The 23,618-nt window shown below is 42.2% G+C and overlaps 1 protein-coding gene across 2 annotated transcripts in view; it reads left to right on the top strand.

Annotated features, from left to right (window-relative positions):
* Nucleotides 1-23,618, top strand: part of C8A (complement C8 alpha chain) — a gene marked incomplete at both ends in the record, with an annotated part of 62,964 nt that overhangs the window by 37,450 nt on the left and 1,896 nt on the right. The window contains 3 exons of one of the 2 annotated variants that reach the window (XM_081056484.1): nt 15,762-15,893; nt 17,037-17,194; nt 21,407-21,629. In XM_081056484.1, the coding sequence (XP_080912610.1) occupies nt 15,762-15,893; nt 17,037-17,194; nt 21,407-21,629 (513 nt within the window). Of the gene's footprint in view, nt 1-15,761; nt 15,894-17,021; nt 17,195-21,406; nt 21,630-23,618 lie in introns of both variants that reach the window. The other variant, XM_081056483.1, reaches the window with a different exon arrangement.

The following is a 23,618-nucleotide window of genomic DNA, read 5'->3' as shown; positions in this document are numbered from 1 at the left end:
GGTATACAGGGATGAAACACACAGATCCCTGCCCTGGAGAAATGTGCAGAGTATTGAGGGCTAAGAATAACACAATGTGATACATGCTTGAATAGAAATAAACACAGTAGAAGTAAAAGGAGGGATCGACCACCTTGCTTCTCTTCCCATTTTCTAGACTCCAAGGACATTCAAACCTTATCTTCCAAAATTAGTAGGAGTCGGAGCTTATCTGGTGGAGAAGGGAGCTGGAGCTTTCTAAGTAGAGGGAGTTGCCTGAGAGTGGCTGAGAGTGAGAGTGGGAAACGAGTGTCCAGGTTCACCCCCAGGTCACACCCTGTTGTGGAGGGCGTGCCCCTGAGGCCAGCGCATAAGTGAGAGCAGTGCTGTGGCTAGGTTACGGCAGGGAGAGTGATGGTATCAGTAACCCGGAAATGGAGTCAGGGTTGGCCTCCAGGGAGCCACAGAGAGGATGACAAGTTGCAGAATGGCTCACTGCTGGTGCCATGCAAAGGTGAACATTAAGAGTAGGAGGGTCCTTTTGTGAGGGTATAAATGTCTACCTATTTCATTGTTTTGTACACCTGAAACTGAACAAAAAAAAAAAAAAAAAAAAGGAGAGAGAGCAGAAGGGTCCCTGCCACTGGGCAAGACAGCCAGTGGCCAAAGTGAGCACCCTCTGGCCTGCTTGGCCCTGCAACCCCATTGCTCACCACTGGGCTGGGCTGGGCACTGAGCTCCTGGCACTGAGCTGGGCACCACGCTCAGTTTCTCCTTGGGGCACTACGAGAAGAAACGTGTTGTACCCTCTACCTGAAATCTCTTCCCCTCTCTTTTTCTCCTGGCTAAGGCTTCCTTGGTCTCTATAGATAGGACTTTTCCAGGCAGTCTTTCTGTCTCCCCAGTCCTGGGATGGGAGCTTCCATGCACTGGGATTCAGCTCTCTGTATCACACTATGGCGACTGTCTGTTTCAATCACATATCTTGTTAATGGTGTGTCCCCAGAGTCTTGCCCATAGGCTGACGCTGATCCCCAGTGGATGCTCTGTGTGTTCCTAGCAGGGGTGGCTCAGAATCTAAGCCCGTACATGTTGTGCAGCCTCAGGAGCTCTCCTTATATTCTGCAGAGTCAGGTGGAGTCATAAAGAGTCCCACCATAAAGGATTGTGGGGTGAGCAGGAACCTGATTGTGAAGGGTCTTATATTCATGGCTAAGTAGTCTTTGCTGTGCCTGCTAACCAACCAGTTGCCCAGAACAGACAAGCACTAGATTCTAACAGGCTCCAGCCTTTATCCTTAGTTACCATGACAACCAGGCTTCATGGTGATGGATGGTATTGATTGACTGACAGATTCCTGGTGTCTTGGCTCTGTCCCCATTCCCCTTAAGTCATTTGCATATACATGGAACTCAGAGAATCTCAGCACCAGCCTCCTGACTTTGTCTTGATTTTGAATTTCCACCTCTAGCATCGAAAATAGCCTCAGCCTTAAAGGAGAAAAGGTGTGATAATATCAGAATTACGCCCAGAGCCTCCCACAGGCACTGTAATGTGACATGGAGAAAATGGGCTTTGGACATAGACCTTGGTTCAATCACAGTTCTACTATTTACTTCTTATTTATTTATTTATTTTAATTAATTAATTAATTTTTAAAAATTTATTGGGGTGACAATTGTTAGTGAAATTACATAGATTTCAGGTGTACAATTCTGTATTACATCATCTGTAAATCCCATTGTGTGCTCACCACCCAGAGTCAGTTCTCCTTCCATCACCATATATTTGATCCCCCTTACCCTCATCTCCCTCCCCCCACCCCCTTACCCTCTGGTAACCACTAAACTATTGTCTGTGTCTATGAGTTTTTGTTTCTCATTTGTTTGTCTTGTTCTTTTGTTGTTTTTGGTTTATATGCCACATATCAGTGAAATCATAGGCTTCTCTGCTTTTTCTGTCTCACTTATTTCGCTTAGCATTATACTCTCAAGATCCATCCATGTTGTCACAAATGCTCCTATATCATCTTTCCTTAACGCCGAATAGTATTCCATTGTGTATATATACCACAACTTCTTTATCCATTCGTCTATCGAAGGACATTTTGGTTGTTTCCATGTCTTGGCCACCGTAAACAAAGCTGCAATGAACATTGGAGCACACGTGTCTTTACGTATAAATGTTTTCAAATTTTTTGGGTAGATACCCAGGATAGGGATTGCTGGGTCATATGGTAATTCTATTCGTAATTTCTTGAGGAACCTCCACACTGCCTTCCTTAAGGGCCGCACCAGTCTGCATTCCCACCAACAGTGTATGAGGGTTCCTTTTTCTCCACAGCCTCTCCAACACTTGTTACTATTTCTCTTGTTGATGATAGCCATTCTGACTGGGGTGAGGTAATATCTCATTGTGGTTTTTATTTGCATTTCTGTGATGATTAGTGATGTTGAGCATTTTTTCATATGTCTATTTGCCATTTGTAAGTCCTCTTTGGAGAAATGTCTCTTCAGGTCCTCTGCCCATTTTTCAATTGGGTTGTTTGTTTTTTTGTTGTTGAGCTTCATGAGTTCCTTGTATATTTTGGATATTAGCCCCTTATCGGAGGCACTGTTTGCAAAAATCTTCTCCCATTCAGTTGGTTGCCTCTTTATTTTGTTGATGGTTTCTTTTGCTGTGCAGAAGCTTTTAAGTTTCATATAGTCCCATTCATTTATTTTAGCTTTTACTTCCATTGCCTTTGGAGTCAAATTCATAACATGCTCTTTGAACCCAAGGTCCATAAGTTTAGTACCTATGTTTTCTTCTATGCAGTTTATTGTGGCAGGTCTTATGCTTAAGTCTTTGATCCATTTTGAATTAATTTTGGTACATGGTGACAGATAGCAGTCCAGTTTCATTCTTTTGCACGTGGCTATCCAATTCTCCCAGCAGCATTTATTGAAGAGGCTATCTTTCCTCCATTGTATGTTTTTAGCTTCTTTGTCAAAAATTATCTGTCCATATTTATGTGGTTTTATTTCTGGGTTCTCAATTCTATTCCATTGGTCTACGTGTCTGTTTTTCAGCCAATACCAAGCTGTTTTGATTATTGTAGCCCTGTAGTACAAGCTAAAGTCAGGCAGTGTGATACCTCCAGTATTGTTCTTTTTTCTTAAGATTGCTTTGGTTATTCAGGGTCTTTTGTGGTTCCAAACAAATCTGATGATTTTTTGTTCTATTTCTTTAAAAAATGCCATTGGGATTTTGATGGGGATTGCATTAAATCTGTATATTGCTTTGGGTAATATGGCCATTTTAACTATGTTAATTCTTCCAATCCATGAGCACAGACTGTCTTTCCATTTCTTTGTGTCTTCTTCAATTTCTTTCAAAAATGTCTTATAGTTTTCAGCATATAGGGCCTTCACATCCTTGGTTAAGTTTATTCCTAGGTATTTTATTCTTTTTGCTGCAATTGCAAATGGAATTGGTTTTTGTATTTCTTTTTCTGAGATTTCATTGTTAGTATTTGTAGCCAGCAACTTTACTGTATTCATTGATTGTTTCTAAGAGCTTTTTGGTGGAGTCTTTAGGGTTTTCTATATATAGCATCATGTCATCTGCAAAGAGTGACAATTTAACTTCATTCCCAATTTGGATGCCTTTTATTTCTTTCTCTTGCCTGATTGCTCTGGCGAGGACTTCCAACACTATGTTGAAAAGCAGAGGTGATAGGGGATAGCCCTGTCGTGTTCCTGAACGTAGAGCAAAGGGCTTCAGTTTTTCACCATTAATTATGAGGCTACCTGAGGGCTTGTCATATATGGCCTTTATTATGTTAAGGTATTTTCCTTCTATACCTATTTTATTAAGTGTTTTAATCATAAATGGATGTTGTATCTTGTCAAATGCTTTTTCTGCATCAATTGATATAATCATGATTTTTGTCCTTTATTTTGTTTATGTGATGTATCACAGTGATGGATTTGCAGATGTTGAACCATCCTTGTGCCCCAGGGATGAACCCCACTTGGTCATGATGAATAATCTTTTTAATGCATTGTTGTATTCGATTTGCTAGAATTTTGTTTAGGATTTTAGCATCTGTATTCATCAGAGACATTGGTCTGTAGTTTTCTATTTTTGTGTTGGTCTTACCAGGTTTTGGTATCAGGGTAATGTTGGCCTCATAAAATGAGTTAGGGAGTACTGACTCTTCTTCAATTTTTTGGAAGAGTTTGAGCAGGATTGGTATTAGATCCTCTTTGAAGGTTTGGTAGAATTCACTAGTGAAGCCATCTGGTCCCGGACTTTTGCTTTTGGGAAGGTTTTGAATGAATGATTCAATTTCATTACTGGTGATCGGTCTGTTTAGATTTTCCAGTTCTTCATGGTTCAGCCTTGGAAGGCTATATGTTTCTAAGAACTTGTCCATTTCTTCTAGGTTATTGAATTTGGTGGCATGTAGTCCTTCAAAGTGTTCTTGGATAATCCTTTGTATTTATGTGGTGTCCGTGATAACTTCCCCTTTTCCATTTCTGATTTTGTTAATTAGTGTCTTCTCTCTTTTTATCTTAGTGAGTCTAGCCAAGGGTTTGTCAATTTTGTTAATCTTTTCAAAGAACCAGCTCTTTTGTTACATTAATTTTTTCTATTGTCTTTTTGTTCTCTATTTCATTTAGTTCTGCTCTGATTTTTGTTATTTCCTTTCTTCTGCTGACCTTGGGTTTCACTTGTTCTTCTTTTTCTAGTTCTTTAAGTTGTAACATGAGGTTATTTATTTGGGATTTTTCTTGTTTCTTGAGATAAGCCTGTAATGATATAAATTCCCCTCTTAAAACTGCTTTCGCTGCGTCCCGAAAATTTTGGTATCATGTATTTTCATTGTCATTTGTTTCTATGTATCTTTTGATCTCTCCTCTAATTTCTTCTTTGACCCAGTTGTTCTTTAAAAGTACGTTGTTTAATCTCCACGTATTTCTGTTTTTTCCTGCTTTCTTTTCGCAGTTGATATCCAATTTCAAAGCCTTGTCATGAGAGAATATGCTTGGTATGATTTCAATCTTCTTAAATTTGCTGAGGCTGATTTTATGTCCCAATATATGGTCTATCTTGAGAATGTTCTATGTACACTTGAAAAGAATGTATAGTCTGATGTTTTAGGATGAAGTGCTCTATATATGTCAATTATGTCCATTTCATCTAATGTGTCATTTAGGGCTGCTATTTTGTTATATATTTTCTGTTTGGATGATCTATCCATAGCTGTCAATGATGTATTTCAGTCCCCTAGTATAATTGTGTTTTGGTCAATTACTCCCTTTAGTTCTGTTAGTAGTTGCTTGGTATATTTTGGTGCTCCCTGATTGGGGACATAAATATTGATGACTGTTATGTCTTCTTGTTGTATAATCCCTTTTACCATTATGAAATGTCCATCTTTGTCTCTTGTTACCTTTTTCACTCTGAAGTCTGTTTCATCTGATATCATTATGGATACACCTGATTTTCTCTGGGTACCATTTGCTTGGAGTGTCAATTTCCACCCTTTGACTTTGAGTCTATGCTTGTCCTTGTAGCTGAGATGTGTCTCTTGGAGACAGCATACGGTTGGGTTTAGTTTTTTGATCCAATCTGCTACTCTGTGCCTTTTTATTGGTGAGTTCAGTCCATTTACATTTAGGGTGATTATTGATACGTGAGTATTTCCTGTCATTCTATCTTTAGTTTTCTGGTAAAGTTGTGTCTCCATTATTTTTTTGCCTTTTTGTTGTTGTCTATTATTTCTGTATGGTGGTGTTCTATGATGTTTCCCTCTGTTTCTTCTTTTATTACAGTATATATTTCAGTTCTGGATTTTTTTTGAGTGGTTATTTTTAAGTTTATGTAAAAGAAAATTTGATATTTAGAGTATTCCAGCTTCTTCAGCACGCTTACTTTCTCCATTCCCATATTCCGGTTCAGTCCTTTACTCTCCCCCTTTTTATGTTGCCACAAATTGTCCCTGTTGATGGTGGTCGAATAGCCTCCTTTAGTATTTTTTGTAGTGCAGGTCGTGTATTAGAAAATTCCCTCAACTTCCGGATGTCTGGAAAGGTCTTTATTCCTCCTTCATATCTAAAGGATATCTTTGCTGGATATATTATTCTTGGCTCATAATTTCTCTCTTTCAATAGTTTGAATATTTGATTCCACTCCCTCCTGGCTTGTAGAGTTTTTGCTGAAAAATCTCATGATAATCTAATGGGCTTTCCTTTGTAGGTTACCGTCTTCTTTTCCCTGGCTACCTTGAGGATTCTTTCTTTGTCGTTGATTTTAGACAGCTTCAATACAATGTGCCTTGGAGAAGGCCTGTTGGGATTGAGGTAATTAGGTGTTCTATTTGCTTCTTGGATTTGAGGATCCAGTTCTGTCCACAAGTTTGGGAAGTTCTCATCAACAATTTGTTTGAATATATTCTCTGTTCCCTTCTCTCTTTCTTCTCCTTCTGGTATGCCCATTATTCTTATATTACTCTTTCTGATGGAGTCAGAAAGTTTCTGTAGAGTTCTTTCATTTCTTTTAAGTCTCAAGTCTCTTTCTTCTTCCATCTGTGTAATTTCCAGGTTTCTATCTTCGACGTCACTGATTCTTTCCTCCATCTGGTCAACTCTATTACCTAAGCTGGTTATTTCATTCGTAATTTCTTCTACTGAGTTCTTAATCTCCAGAAATTCCATTTGGTTCTTTTTTAAAATTTCAATCTCTTTCGTTAAATGCTCATGTTGTTATTATATTGTGTTTCTGAGTTCATTAAATTGCCTTTCTGTGTTTTCCTGCATCTCGTTGAGTTTTTTCAGAACTGCAATCTTGAATTCTCTGTCATTTAAGTCACATATTTCCATATCTTTAAGTTCCTTTTCTGGAGACTTTTCACTTTCTTTCTGAGCTGTCTTGTTGCCTTGGTTATTCATGGCAATTACTGATTTATTATTTCTTTTCCTAGAAATCTACAGGAGTGGCTTCTGCAACAGGTTGATAGGAAGAGGTCTTTCTTTTGTTTGCCAATACTTGTTGGTAGAATGTTTTATTTTCTCTCCGACTGCAGCCTTTTTTTCCCTCTCTCACACAGTAGTGCTATGTTTTCTCTGCATTATTCCAGCTTCTCACACAGTGGGGGATTCCCTGGGAGATGGGCTTCTCCTCTGTTAACAGTTCGCCTGGGTCATAGGGCGCCACGTCCCTGTGGGGATGTGGAGAGCTTTTGAAGTTCCAAAGCTCTTTCTGCACCAGATTCAGAGCCCTATGTTTCAGCAGTTCTGTTTACTCCTGCAGGGATCCGCCCAGATAGGTTTGGCCAGGGGTGGGGTGAGTTGTGAGAGGTGGTCCAGAGCAATGGCAGCGACCACCACCACAGCCGGTCCGCTTCCACAGCTCCCTCCCCTTTGCCGGAACTAGTTGGGCTGCGAATCTGTGTCTGCGGTCCACAGTTCTCAGAACAGCAAATGTTCTGTTCTTTTGATCTGATACTGCTACTGTTCCTCTTCTAGCACCGGGCAGGTGGGGATGGGGCAAGCTCTGGGAGGGTAGGGAGGGGACAGGTAGTCTCAGTGCCTAAGGCTTCCATTCTCTGCTCGGCAGTGAGGGCTTAAACCACCGTTTTCAGCCTTCTTCCCTCAGTCTTTGCTCTGAGGTCTCTGCCGTGAGCGTTGGGTTCAGCCGTGTTACATGCTGCCCCCTCAGCCCTGTGGGCCATAAGCGGAGCCCTATCAGTCTGAGTTCTTCCCTCTCTCGCAGCTGCGGTAGTTCTGGGATGCAGTGAGCTCGGAGCACTGAGCTAGGTCTGCATCCTGCGCCCGCGCGGTTCTGTCTCCCCACTTCTCCCTTCCGTCCTTCCCCGCTCGTGCGATTTGCCCACCTTTAGGTGAATTTAGTAGTGGGCCTCTTCATGTTGCCTGTGTGCTGTGCAGGGAATCTTTTGTGGAGTTATTGTTGTCTGATTAGTTGTAAATTCCAGGGAAGCTTTACAGAGGCTCACCTCACGCCGCCATTTTGATCGGATTGCTACTATTTACTTCTTGTATAATTTTGGGCAAGTGACTTAAACTCTCTAAGCCTCTATTTACTCATTTCTAAAATGGGAATAATAGTACCTGTTGTGGAGTGATTTGTGGCTATTAACATAATGAGATAACACACGGAGAAGCTTCATCTAGCACATAATGATACTTCTCCAATGTGGGTGTTCCCTGGATCTTCTTCACTCACTCATGGCTGAAGAGCTTATACTGTAGAAACGTTGATTAAGAAAATTTGTTCTCAAAAACTCCTCAGCCTCCTTTATTCTCTAATTTTCCAGATTCACAACCAGGAATGAAGAGCCCAATCTATGTATGCATTTCTGGCAACAGCAATAATAGTAATACTTGATCATCATTGCTAGTTTTAAGCCAGGCACTCTCCCCAGTACTGCACCTGCATGGCTGACCTCATTAAACTCCCACAACAACCCTCTGAGGTAGACAGTATTAAAATCCCCATCTTACAGATTAGAGAACTGTGGCATAGAGGTGAAACAATTTACCCAGAGAGTAACTGGGCACAGCCACTTCCAGCTCAGGTCATCTCCATTTCAGAGTCTGGCCCTCAGCTATACTGCCTCTTGTCATCACCAAAATCATCTATTAGGGCAAGAGTCCTTGAAGAAAGCTCCTTATCAGGCAGCAGGGAAACCTGAGATTGCAGCCCCAACGTTGCCGATTGGGAGCATGGGTTCCTTTCTCTGATCTGTTTTGTAGAATGAGGTGGTCATAGAATGAGGGGCTGGGTAAGGCCATGGCCACTCATGCCCTGTGATGAACATTTGTCTGCAGAGTAACACTGGTGTGACGTCATGGAGCATGCACTGATTTGGCTGTAGCCTGTGTGATATCAAACCCTAAGTCTCACATTTGTTAGGTTAACTTGTTAGTCGAGTTACCAAACAATGACAGCTAAGATTTGTTGACACTTCATTGTGCTAGACACTGTTTCTAGGGACTCGTGTGGAAATTATTATCATTCCATCTTACAAATGGGGAGAATGAGGCCCTGAGAGCTTCAGTAAGCTACCCAGAGCCACACTATGAGTGAATGGTAGTTCATACTCTTAACCGCCATAATGACTGTCTTTTCCCATCTGTGAGCCTGTAAGATGGGGAAATCCTTCCGGCCCCAGAAGATTGTTTGTGAGTCCCCAATAAGATAATACAAATGAAAGTGCTTTACAAAATATCAACTCTTAATCAAGTGTGAGATATTACAAAGATGTGATTTATACTATCAACCGAAGGAAGACCTGTGACTCCCAAAACATATTAGAGGTATTGCCTGGATAGTTTGGAATCACTCCTGGGGTCTTGTCACATGCCAGGCTCTGTGCTGACCCTTGTAAACCCAAGAGAAGACTTTATAAATTTGCAGTATAATTGGAAGAACAGACCAAGAATTTGACAATTACTAAGGTGTGCTAAATACTCTGCTGGAGAGAAGCTTGAGATACCCTGGGAGACAGAAAGGGATACTGAGGGATACAGATAGGGCTGTCGGGAGTGAGGAAAGGTTTTCGAGGGCTTAGTGGAGAAACTCACTGAAAGAGGTAGGAGACACTGTAGTCAGAGGGAGCAATGCATACAAAGACACAGAGGTACTTGTACTATTATTCCCAGGTGGTTGAGAAGCAGCATGAGTTTTAATGGATACACAGAAGCACAGGGGGGCAGGTAAACTAGCCAACACTTTCCAGGTCATCCAGCCAGAGACTCAACAATCATTTTCCTCAAGGTCACAACATGAAATAGACCATACGATTCTTTCTTTCCCTTCTGAGGCTGTCTTTGGGCTCAACCAATGTAGCAAAGCAGCATAGCAGCTAAATCACAGTATCCTGAATGGCATTTGTTTGTTGCAAAGAGAGAAATAATGCATTACACCTGCTGTTTTCCACCTGATGCTTTTAATCTGAAGAATGACAGAGACTTGCTGTGTTCTGCCACCTCAGAAGTCAATTGCCTGGTTCTGCCTCTGAGCCAGCCACACTGGTGCGGTGTCTCCACAGAGGCGTGAGGACAGCCCTCATACCTGCACCATGGCCAAGACCAGGTGGGAAACAAGCAGTAAACATGGTGACCAGAGACATGTGTTCTGGGCTCCGAGCCTGCCAGGCGTGTATAACAGCTCCTCTTGGGGCCATACGAGAGTGGGAAATGACCCAGGGGTCTCCCAATCTATTCTTGACTGATTCACTCCTCCTTCTTTTCACTCTTGAGTTTAGGTCATGTTGGCTGAGCAGAATCTTGCTACTGGGGACACGAGGCCTACACATGGTCTCCCTCTGCTCTCAGTGTCCTCCTTACTTTGGCTAATCCCTACTCATCATTTCAGACTTGCCTCTGGTCTCTTTCTTCTGACCCACAAGGAAGCCTTTCCTGACCCGGCTGCCTTCTTTCAAAATTCTTGTCACATAGTACAATCATTGTTTACTTGTCCACTTCTCCACAGTTGACTGTAAGCTCACTGAGAACGAACGCTCTCCTTAATCCTCTATTTCCCAGGTGCTTGGCATACAGTAAGAAACCATTAAGTACTGTACTTATCAAAGTTGTCTCAAAGGTTCTGTAAGTTGGTGAACACACAATGGGATTTATAGATGATGTAATACAGAATTGTACACCTGAAATCTATGTAATTTCACTAACAATTGTCACCCCAATAAAAATATATGTATATATAAACTAAAAAAAAAACAAAAACAAAAAAGGGTTCTGAAAGTGTTCAAGTTTCAGAGTCTTGGCTTTGGAGCAAACCTTAAAAGACCACTGCTCAATTCTTTAAGCCCTTTTACTGTGCCTCTCAAAGGCAAGGAGCCAGCCTCTGCTTGGTACTCTCCAGGGATGGGGAGCTCACTGAGGAAATAACTCATATCTTCTTGGCCTCTGACAATCATGACAGTTTACCTTGTATTGAGCCTAAACCAATCTCCTTGTAGCTTCTGCCCTTTTGGTTCTTGTTCTTTCCCTTGTGACCACACAAAGAAGCCTAACTCCTGTTCTTTAAGACAACCCTCTGGAGAGTTGAATCCAGGTCTGTTAATCTCTCTTAAAAAGGGATTTTTCCTCCCTTTTCAGGTAAACATCCTTCTTCCCCTCAAACATTCTCCAAAGAAAATGGCTTTGAATTTCTTTACCCTCATTATTCTCACGCTTGTTCTTCTCCAGTCATTCTCTAATTTTGTTTTAAGTTTTATTTTATTGTGGTAAGACCACTTACCATGAAATCTACTCTTCTAGCAAAATTTTAAAAGTACACTAAATTATTGTTAATTACAGGGACAATGCTGCACAGATCTCTAGAACTTATTCATCTTGCAGAATTTAAACGTTATCCTTGTTGATTAGCAACCCCTCATTTCCCTCTCCCCTCAACCCCTGGCAACCACAATTCTTCTCTCTGATTCTATCAGTGATTATTTTACATACCTTATATAAGTGGAATCACGGAGTATTTCTCCTTCTGTGACTGGCTTATCTCACTGAGCTTGATGTCCTCAAGGTTCATCCATGTTGTTGCATATGGCAGGATTTCTTTCTTTTTTAACGCTGAATAATGTCCAACAAATGTCCTTTTTCTTATTTCCTTTTTAAAGTATGGCTCCCAGAACTTTGCAGCAAGCTCTGAGTTTTTCTAACCTGTGCAGAGAGTGAGAGTATCCCTTCCTTTACTTTACTGATTATCATTTTCACCTGGCTTCATTATCCCTACCGAGGCGGAAGTTATCTCTCGATGGCCTTTTCTCCTGTTCTTCTGCTAAACAGTGAGCATTCCTTACTGAGCTTGTGCATTTGGTATTTTGTCCCCAGTGTAGGATATTACAGCACTCCCAACTGAGCCGCATTTTGCTATGCTTGGTCTGACTATCCATCCAGGTGTCTGAGGGCTTTGTGGATACTGATTCTTAATCTGAAGTATCCTTGGCTTTTCCTAGTTGCTTCTTTTGGGTAAGATCCGCTAAGCCTGGCTGCTGAGTCCTAATCCGGGGCATTGACAAAGGCCTGAAACAGGACAGAAGCCAGTGCTCTGCAGCGGGCCACCCGAGGTTCTCCGGAGGACCGTGATCCTCAAAATCTGGGTCCAGACGCACTTCAGAGGAATCACCTGGAATAAATGACCTTGTTTAAAATACAGAGCGCTGATTATGTAGAAATACAGACTCAGAATCAGTCAAGGTGGGGCCCAGGAACCTTCAGTTTTAATAGCAATCAGGTGATCTCCATATGTAGCGAGGTTTAGGAACCATCAACTCCAGAGTTCATTGAGTCTAGAAGCCAAAACAAACGCCAGTGTGATCTGGTCCAAAGCTGACATCTAAGGTGTCCAGCCTGATGAGACGAGGGCAGAGCTGAGACAGAGCATTACCTGGTTCTATAAATATAGTCCGTCCCCACCTCCCCACCCCATGCTACGCACACATCCGGGCAAGTGCTACACAATTGCTCCAGTCCTTTTTCTGCTCCATCTCCCCACTGCCTACTCTGCTCTTAGCTTCCCTCTCTCTGGTTCTGTGTCTTGGCCTCCAATACCAGTTTCAAGTCTTGGATTTTGGAACCATGTTTGACCCTCTGCTCCCACCCCAGCTCTCTGATCTCGGTTTCCCGTGGGTACTCTGCAGACACCTTCGGTTTGGCCTCCCTCACGGCTGTTGGAGACACCCCTCTTCTGTCCCCGGTGTACTGAAACAAGCAACTCTCGCATACGAATTACTCCTCATTTAATATATTGTCCAAATCTGCTGGCTTCCCAAGGCTAGAATCTCACGTATTCACATTTGCATCATATTCTTATTAGTTTTATTCTCACTGTGTCTACATTCCCCAATACGCAATTGCTGGGGTTGGTACATAGTAGGTGCTCACCAAATTTTTCTGAATTCTTTAGGCTGATGCAATAATTGGAATTTGTGAAAACACCACAGGCTTCTAAGACAGACAGACTTGAGTTTGAATCTCAGTTCCAACATTTTTTTTTAGCTGTATGGCCTTAGGCAAGATAATTAACCTTTATGAACGTAGGGCATCACAACTAAAAATGAGAAGCGTGGGTAGGTGCCTAAGGACCCTTTTAGCTCTCACACTGTACGATTCAGTCACAGACCTGCCCTTGCTGGCTGGTACCCTACTTTGGGGCCCCTGGAAGGTAATTCTTTTGCAGTAATTTGAGTTGTGCTTTTCAAATCAAACAAGCTAGAATTCTCTTCTCCCAGCAGCACGTGGCAGACTGTCGGTAGCCCCTCATGAGCAAAATCACTCCACAGGCATCCCCCAGCCCCATTAATCAGCCAGCCCTGTCACTTTAATTCGGCAGCACTTCACCACGCACCTAGGTAATTACTCTGGCTTCTGCCCATGAACTCCTTTCATCCACTTTTGTTTATCACCGTTGAAGCATTTTTTAATCAAAACAATTAAATATGCTAAATCTTCCCCAATTAGTAATGCATTAAAAATGAAAAGTGCTTGAATGGAAATGGTAGAAGAAGCCCTCTGCCCGGTGCTGAGTGATGGTGTTGAGAACAGCACTTCTCCCAGGCACTTTCAGCTCGGGAATTCGTTATTCAGAAACTGATGTGCACAGAGTCCCCTAGGGTTGTGGCTGGAAACAGCCTCGGAGATGAGCCAGTCCAATCGCCTTCCTCCATAAATGGGAAACTGAGGCCCAGTGAGATCAAGGGCCCTTTCTAAATTCACGGTCACTGGGGTTTTGTTTTTCAGTTTTCTATAAAAAGAAAACTTGTATATATGTAAGGTATACAACATGATGATTTGATATACAGCTACAAAGGGAAATGATTACTACAGACGACTGATGTACATATCTTCTCACACAGTGACCTTTACTGTGTGTGCATGACAAGAGCCCCTGAAGTCTACTGTCTGCAAATTTCTATTACTCAATACAATTATTATTAACTATAGTCATCAGGCTGTACATTAGATCTCTGTACTTACTCATCCTGCAGAACTGTGACTTTGTTCCCTTAGACCAGCATGTCCCCCTCTCCCCCACCTCCTGGTCCCTGGTAACCACTGTTCTACTCGCTGCTTCTATATATTGACTTTCTTAGATTGACTCCACATATAAGTTAGATCATGTGGTCTTTTCCTTGTTGTGTCTAGCTTATTTCACTTAGCATAATGTCTTCCAGGTTCACCCATGGTTCTGTAAACGGCAGGGTCTGTTTATTATTTAAAGCTGAATGATATTCAAATATATGTGTGTGTGTGTGTGTGTGTGTATTTAATTCTCTCTCTCTCTCTCTCTCTCTCTCTGTCTCTCTCTCTCTCTCATCTATCGATCGATTGATTTATCTATCTAGTCACAATTTCTTTATCCATTCATCTGAGTGACTGGGACGTGAATTCAGGATTCCTGACTTCTAAGATTCTTTCCATCACAAGCCCTTACCAAAGCATTCATGGCGTTCATTTATTCACTCATTGTATTCATTCATCAATCATTATTCTGAAAATAGTTACTAAACTCCTCCTCCACGGCAGATCCTGTGCTGCTATGTTGACAAAAGAGTGGTGAATAAGATACAAGTCCTTGACCGCGTGGCGTTTGCAGTTTCATGGGGATGTAGGCAAGTAAATGCTGTTGCTGAGCACTCCCTTGAGGATATTCAATCTAATCCTTAGCTCAGTTGAATTACAGGCCTATTATTTTCCTTTGTGATTGCTAGAGTAATATAATGACTGGTAATAATTATTATATAGTTGCAGTTAAAAATAAGGATATTTCAAAAATACAAACTCCTGTCCACAACCTTCAGAAGACTTTAGCTGCAGATAGAGATGGGCTCTGCAGCAATGGTCAGTATCTTCTTGCTGCAGTCTACTTTTCTAGCCTTCTCTTGCCAGGCCAACCAAGAGATGGAAACCCAGCTCTGTTCATTTACAGGCTGTGGGGTCAGGGCAAAATGGTCTTACGGCTTTGAGAATTATGTTCCTCATCTGCAAAATGCAGGCTTCTCAATGGGACAAATATGAGATGTAAACAAACACAGAGACAGCTACTGTGGGGCTCACAGTTCTCCTAAGATCAGGAGGCAGGTAGACTCCCTATGGAGATCGCATCATCTTCTAACAGCACTCTGGCCTCTCTGGGGTGCAAAGAGAACCTGGGCAAAAAGAATTGTGACAACTATGATCATTCACGCGCAAACAAAGACACTGGCAGCTCTGGAGAAAAAGAGAAGTATTCTGTATATATATATATATATACATATATATATATATATGTATATATATATATATATAAAATATATGTAAAAAAGGGAAGTATTCTGATCGAAAAATGCTTCGTGGAGTAAATGACATTTGAACTGCGACTTGAGTAGACTTTGGAAAGATGGTAAAAAGGGACAGAAGAAGGGGCAACATGTGCAAAACTGCAAAGTGAAAATGGGCCAGGAACTGGGCTAAGCACAGGGGTACATGGAAATGGATGAGAATCACTGCCTGCAGGGGGCTCAGTGGGGAACTGGCAAAGGAAAGGGGAATAGCACTAATCCATGCAACACGTATTCCTTCTCATTTCAAGAATTGTTCGGGCTGGAACCACACAGAAGAGAATACTGACATTGGGTTAAAGAACTGGGATTTCAACCCAGATCTCATAGATTCCAAAACCAAAGCTAGCTTTTACTACCGTGAGCTGGTTGTACCATAAGAACAGTCTTTTAGCATCTCAGTGTGTTGCGTTTCTATGTGTCCCTGTTGCAGGTATCACCAGCGAAGACATCGGGACATGCTTTGGAGGATTTGTGGGCCTTGGTTATGACTATTCGGATTCTGTAAATATTGGAGGACGTTTATCAGGAGAACACTGTAGAAAACATGGAGAGGGCAAAAGAGGTAAGTATTTAGTAATGGGTCCCCAGGAAGAAAAGCCAGACTTTCCCTTGGACACAGAATCAAGGCACAACATGACTGTTCCTCCTAATGGACTCCATGTCAGTCAATGGTCAAACTGCATAGCTGCTAAATACGCCAAACCCATGACCTGCGGTAGCTGTATTTTCAATTATCATGGGCTGAGATCATCTTAGAGATATCTTACTTTGTGTGGTGCATGCGCCTAGATTTTAAGCACTAGACAAAGATCTAAGTCCTGGGATGAAAGGAATGTGTAGACAGAATCTGGAAAATCGACTGTTGAGATAAAGGCCCATCAACATACAGTCCAAAGGGAAGAAAGAAGTTCCTGAGAGAGGAGAATATGGTTATCAAGTTCAAGCTCAAAGAATAATTATTAGAGAAAGATTGTGCAGGAATATTTTAGGGCATTTCCTGAACAAGTCAATATGAGTGTTCATTCATCCATTCATTCATTCATTCATCAAATATGTATTGAGTTGTTTTGTTTGTTTTTTGGTAGGAGACAGAGGATGCAGGAATGATAAAACAGTTTAGAGTAGTGGATGAGATAGATACAAAAGAGGTCAAGTTATTCCCATTGCATTAGGCTACTCCTGCCTCAGGGCTTTAAGTCAAAGTGCTTCTTTTCTCTGCTGACCTTCTCCTCTCTCTCCATTTACCTGCAAAGATTCATTCTCTTTTCTAGAAAATTCACTTTTCCTCCTGACCAGTCCCCTACCCTACTGTTGGTCTGACCATGTTTTTCTCTACACCCCTACTGAGCCCCACAGAGACAATTCACTGTTTAATTGAAACTATTTGGCATATAGAAGACACTGAGTAAGCATCTGACACATGAATGAATAAATGAATGAATTGTCATCCATTTTCCCATCCTTTCACTCTTCCATGTTGGGCTGGGCTGTCTTCCCATTTTCTGCTCTAATCCAGAGGATGGGTCTATTTCTGAGGGTTGGTCCTTCTCTTCTGCTTTGTCTTGTTATAACGCAGCAAGGTAAACGAGTGGGAGACAGCTCTGAAGATAGCACGTACACTTTGTCCCCCGTCTTATTAGTGGCACTTGCTAACCTGTCCTTTGGCTTTTGGGGAAATGAGCTAATGCAGTTATCCTCTTGATAGATTTTGACCATAAGGCCATGGCGGTGGAAGACATCATTTCTCGGGTGCGAGGTGGCAGTTCTGGCTGGGGTGGTGGCTTGGCACACAACAAGAGCGTCATCACATATCGTTTCTGGGGGAGATCATTAAAGTATAATCCTGCTGTTATTGATTTGGAGGTAAGTCTTTTTGCAGTTGAAGAAAGTCTTCATCCACAAGGAATGAAAGTGAAACAGACCAGATCATTTCATATTTCTTATTATGAGCCCATCAAAGAGCAAGATTAAATGTTAACAGCACGCTGAACTGCTAGCCCTCCCCATACCTGATTCTACAGAGTATGCGGCCCAGGCTGCAGGACAGCTGGGATCAGAAGCACGAATATCTCATCAGGGCCTAGTTTTACACTAGTAGTCCCATAATGTCTTCAGGATTGGGCAACATTAAAAATAATAATAATAATATGCATTTATACATATGCATTTATAAAAGAGTTTTAAAAATCACAGCTGTTAAATTGGGGGCTGGCAAACTTTTTCTGTAAAGGAGTGGATAGTAAATATTTGAAGCTTTGTGGCCCACATACAGTTTCTGCTATAAAAATTCTTCTTCTTTGTTACAATCTTCTGAACATACAAAAACCATTCATAGCTCAAAGGCCATATAAAAACAATCTGTGGGTTGAGTGTGGTTCCAAGCTGTAACTGTAGTTTGCTGCCCCTGCTCTAAATAATAGCATCTCCTCACCACAATGAACCTCTAACAGGGACATGATTCTCCCCATTGAAAAGACGAGGAAACTGAGGCTCCAAACACTCAAATGATTTAAGGTCACAGAGCTCATATGTGGCAGTACCTGGATCTCAGACCTTTGGAAGACTTATCCAGTTCTCATTTCCCTCTATTCTAGTACCTTCCTTAAAGCCATGGTCATCAATCACTGGAGGGCAATTTTGCCTCCACATTGAAATTTGGTACTGTCTGGACACATTTTTGATTGTCACAACCGGGAAGGTACTATTGACATCCAGAGGGCAAAGGCCAGGGATATTGCTAAACATCCCATAATGCAAAGGACAGCCTCCACAACAAAGAAATATCTAGCCCAAGATAGCAATAGTGCCAAAGTTGAGAAACCTTGCCTTAAATCCCTAACCTCACAAAGAGAGTAAAATTGTATTTTAACTGCAAATAAGTAATGGTTGTACCAGTTGTCAAACTAATTCTATTCATATAAAAGGGCAATCCATTGAAAAAAAGGAGTTATATTTTGGGGTTTTAAATAAAATATTATTGTTTTCTTGCCTATTTTTTTCTGACACTTGCCTATTGTCTACATATAATTTAAATTCCAGGTACATTCCTGTTTTTAAAATGTATACCAACAGTTAAACATAAAAGTCTATTATAACACCCTGCTCTCTTTGCGAAAAGAGGTCAGATGAATTAACCCTGATTTCATTTCATCTTCAATAAGTAAGGGAGCATTTTCACACACCTGTAATTCACATAGGGTCTGGAAAAAATGCTATCATCAAGCTATTAGATTTGGTCAAAAACTGTAAAATTGATTTCAGGAGTAATATATAAACTTTCATGGGCAAGAGGTGAATTTTGTGTTTGCCTTGAGCAAAACTTCTGAGGGGAAGTTTTCATGATTTGGAGAATACCGAATGCTATCATTAGGGAAAGAGAACCCGGGTTTGGGGTGAGAAAGATAGTTTGGTTCATGGCTCTGCAACCTTTGTGTTGTGTGACCTTGGACAAGTTACTTCATTTTCTGAGCCCCATTTTCCTGCTCTATAACATGAGGATGATAGAATGTTACATCACAAGGTTAGGGAGAGGGAAGTGGGTACTTAGTAGATGTCAGCTGAGGAAACAGGTTTATGGAGGTTAAGTGAGCTGGTCAAGTCTCATGCCTGGTAAATGGCAGAGTGCAATTTGAGCCATGTTTGACTGACTCGAACACCACACTCATAACCCATGTAAACCCCTGAATAGTTTGGATTCGATGCATTACGCTGCTAGCAGGTTATAGAGCAGGGAAGCTAAAGCTGTGCTTTTATTTATTTATTTTTTTTTTTTTTTATTTTTTTTTTTGGAAAGCTGTGCTTTTAAAAGGAGAATGCTCACAGAGGTATGAAGGATGAAACAAAGGGGAGAGAGAGACGAGAGAGAGAGAGAGAGAGAGAGAGAGAGAGAGAGAGAGAGAGAGAGAGAGAGAGACTATGGACAGGGGGGCCACTTAGGGGGTTATTTGGAACCTGATAATCAGAGTGGAAACAGTATCTGATTCATTTGCATATCTCCAGAGCTTAGTGGTACTTAGTTACGGCAGGTACTTAGGAATCACGTTATATAATGCAATGTTATGATGCTGTGTTATGTTGTATATTATTATATTATGCTTAAGGTTATATTGTGCTGCTATATCACACCTCTTGCCTTCTCTGTATCTATTTTCTCATCTGTAAAATGGGAACAAGATTATTGCCAATATCTTTTCAAGCTCTGACATTCTAAAATTCTGTTTTGCCACCACCCTTTCCTCCTTTAAGTCCCCACCAGTCTTCCCTAAGGAGTGCTCCCTTTCCTCTCACTGAGGATTCTGGGAGGCAGAAGTGAGAGATGTGGGACTGAGTGCTGAATTTCGCTGGAAGGTCAAAGGGAAGTTGCCCAATGGTCCTGGGCTTTCTGTGGAACTAAAGGTCACCTTTAACAAAGGCCACAGGGCAACCCATTCTGCCCTGACTTCCTAACCATGGGGCCAAATTCCCTGAACTTCCAGTAAGTGGTCTTCTTCCCTTGGGTGGAAGCCCAGCCAGTCCCGACATGACCAACCTGGTGACGTCAGCCACAGCCCCTGACCACAGGCCAAGGTCTGTTTGCTGCAGGTCTTTCTGTACACATTTCCAGGAGCCCATTCAAAGCTACTGCGATGCCCTCTGTGGACTCTGATTCTAGAGAAGTGAGATTGTTCCAGTGTGGCTGACTTTTCTCTCTGAATTGCCCACTGACCTTGGCAAATGACTCCCCTCTCAGGGCTTCAGATTACTGTCCTGTAAAAATGAAAGAGCTGGAAAAGAGCTTTCGTTTTATGATTGTCTGTTAAAATATGTAGCATTATAAGTGTGCTGAAGGTAACCATATGTACATGAAATCTGAAAAATATAGGCTTTCTTTTTAACTATCATCACATTTATAAAAATGGTGCTTTATTTTATATTGTTCTTCCCTTTTGCACTAGTATCTCACATTCATTGCTCTTTTAGATCCTCATAAGAATTCTAAAAAATAGGTACTTATTCCCATTTTATAGATAATGAGGCTCAGGTTTAGAGAGAGGCGGTTAAGAGTTCTAGGCCACAAAGCTAGGAGGTGAGCAGCATTTATTTAGCTTTTACTACGTGACAGGTCTTCCCCATCCATCAAGTTTCATCCTCACAATCCACCTGGAAGTTAGGACTATTGTTCTCACTTTACAGAGGAGGATGGGAAGCTCCATGTGTCACATGGCTGAGATCAAACAGCTGGAAGCAGTAGGGCTGGGATTTGAAGCCATTTCCTGTCTCCAGCTTCCATGCTCTCCACTACATCTACCACAATATTTTCAACCAGGGGTTGATTTTTGTCCCCCAGGGGACATTTGGCAATGTCAGGAGACAGTTTTGGTTTTCACAACTAGAAGGTACTACTGGCATCTAGTGGGTAAAGGCTAGAGATGCTGCTAAAATAAACATCCTACAATGCACAGGAATTTCAACAAAGAATTATCTGGCTGGAAATTCAACAGTGCCAAAATCGAGAAACCCTGGACTACAGTCATGCCTGGAATGGGTTGCTGCAAATGGAAACGTCGCCCACCCGCCCCCATACACATAACCATACCCCTTGCACCATCAGGGGAGGTGCTCAGCAATGACAGCATAACTACCTATCAAGGACTTTGTTAATTCCCACACTGAAGGATGACAGTCAACACACACACACACACACACACACACACACACACACACACACACACACCACACACTTTACACTCTTCCGGATTCCTAAAAGTACGGGAGAGGGCAGATGAGTTGGCACAAATGGCTTCTGAGTTCCCGTCTTCCTCAGAGATTGGGGGACCACAGGTTTCAGAGCTAAATAGGTCCCTATTTGGAGTGACTCTTGCACTTCACCGCATGATCTTAAGCTGGTCACTCGAACCCTCCTGAGCTTCCACTTGGTTATCTATCTGCCGGGGAGTTTAGCTTCCCAGAGTGGCTGCGAGGATTCCATGCAGTGGGATAAAGCTGAGTGTCTGGCTCTGTGCCTGGCACGTTCTTGGGCTCCGGGAAACTGGACAGAGCCCGGGGAGGGGTCCTCTGTTCTTTTCGTGCCCGCAGATGCAGCCTATCCACGAGGTGCTGCGCCACACAAACCTAGGGCCCCTGGAGGCCAAACGCCGGAACCTGCGCCGGGCCTTGGATCAGTACCTGATGGAATTCAGTGCCTGCCGCTGCGGACCCTGCTTCCACAACGGGGTCCCCATTCTTGAGGGCACCAGCTGCAAGTGTCAGTGTCCCCTGGGTCTCCAGGGCTTTGCCTGTGAGAGAACAGAGAATAAGGGTAAGTAAGGCTCATGCACCTTCTTTACTCATGTTCAAGCCTGGCCCAGCTCAGAGAGGCCAGCGCAGAAATGGCCTTTGGGGTCCCAGTCTCTCCTTTCTGTGCCGTCTCGCCCACTACCCTAGGAACCCACACTCTGAACTTTATGGCTGACCCCTACACTTCATGGTTCTTATGCTTTCCCCTGCCATTAAGACCCTCTCTCAGATGAGGACTCGTTGTTTTTTTTTTTTTACCTAGGTGTATATGGACAACACCATTCAATTTTGAAGGGATACATTAGTTTCCTAGGACTGTCATAACAAATTACCACAAGCGAGGTGGCTTAGAGCAACAGAAAATTACTGTCTCACACGTCTGGGACTGGAAGTCCAAAATTTAGGTCTGTCGTCCAGGTTGGTTTCTGGAGGCCATGAGGGAGAGTCTATTCCATGCCTGTCTCATAGCTTCTGGTGCTTATCAGCAACCCCCGGCATTTCTTGGCTTGTAGAGACATCATTCCAATATCTGCCTGTCATCACATGGATTCTCCATTCCTTGTCTCAGTTTTCCCTTCTTATAGGAACACTAGTCATTAGATTAGGACCTACACGAATCCAGCAATACCTCATTTTAACTTGATATAATCTGCAAAGATCTTACTTCCAAATAAAGTCACATTTGCAGGTAATGGGGGTTTGGACTTGAACATATCTTTGTAGGGAGGGGTGGTGGTGGTGGTGGTGGACGCAATTCAGCCCACTATAAGGTTTAAGTAGTTGTAATTACAGTGCAAAGAGTTATAACTAAAAACAAGGTGAGGCAAGTAAGGTTTAAACATATGTATCTGCAGCATAAACTGGCTGATACCAGGGAAGAAGGTTCTCAGAAAAGGGTTAGAAATTCGCATCCCTTAACAGATGAAGATGTCTGGAGACCTGATGTGAATTCCAACTATTTCACTAACTTACTGTGAGACACTGGTTAATTACTTCTTTTTTTCTGGGGCTCATTTTTCTCATTTAAATTTTTTCTGAGTTCCAAGAATCCCTGTGCATACCCCGATCCCTGAACTTCCCATTTTTCCATGCAGACAAAACTGCTTATATGGTACATGGAATAATGGCAAAAACATGGCCTACCACATCGGTGTATAAATCAATCTCAATTGGCAACTGCAATGATAAAAAGGTGGGGGAAAAAAGAAAAAAGAAAAGGTCTGGATGGGAATATCTAAGGTATACCTCTCGGGTCCATAAAACCAACTGTTGAAGCACACGATAGATGGGACAGAGCCTGGTTTTAAATGAGATGATGGTGGGTTATAATTTCCTCACTGGGAGAGTAATTCTCAATGGGAAGCAGGACAGTGTAGCTTTGGTGTCACACAGATCTTAGAAACCCAGTGCTGTCAGTTTTCATCTGGGCATCTCCTGTAAAGTGGGGATGGTATCAGTACCTTCGTCACAGGATGTGTTGAGGATGAAAGTAGCTACCACACGTGGCAGGCTCTATGATAATAACTAAGAGGAAGACATAACTCCATTGCTAGACGACCTGTCCTGGCTCAGGGCTTTGTCTAAACCCCTCCTGTGCTGGCTAACAGAGTACAAATTGGGGCGCAACACGCCGCCTGCTATCATATAGGAGGGATCCTGAGAGGGGCAAGCCAAGATGGCGAGTGAATTCCAGAGTTCTTATAAAGAAGGATGAAGAGGGAAAAAAAACACAAAAAAACAAGCACACCAATTACCAGGGCCAAACTTGTTCCAGTTTCCTCATGTGAATTGGAAAAAGGTGCTATGTGATAGGTGGAGAAATTGGAAGAAACAAAGAAAACCACATGGGACTTATACTGCCGAACTCCAGAGCCCAGGGATATTTTGAACTTTCAAGCAGAGAGTGGATTGGGTGTCAGCCCCCATTGGCCCCACAGACCAGGCAGCTTTCCCAGAGGGAACAAAGGTCAATGAATAGAAAGAATAACTAAGCCTTATTCTGTGCCGGGCA

This window comes from Rhinolophus hipposideros, assembly GCF_964194185.1.
Source record: "Rhinolophus hipposideros genome assembly, chromosome: 8".
NCBI lineage: Eukaryota > Metazoa > Chordata > Mammalia > Chiroptera > Rhinolophidae > Rhinolophus > Rhinolophus hipposideros.
The sequence above is the reverse complement of the archived record's forward strand: the minus strand, read 5'-3'. Positions and strand labels throughout refer to the sequence as shown.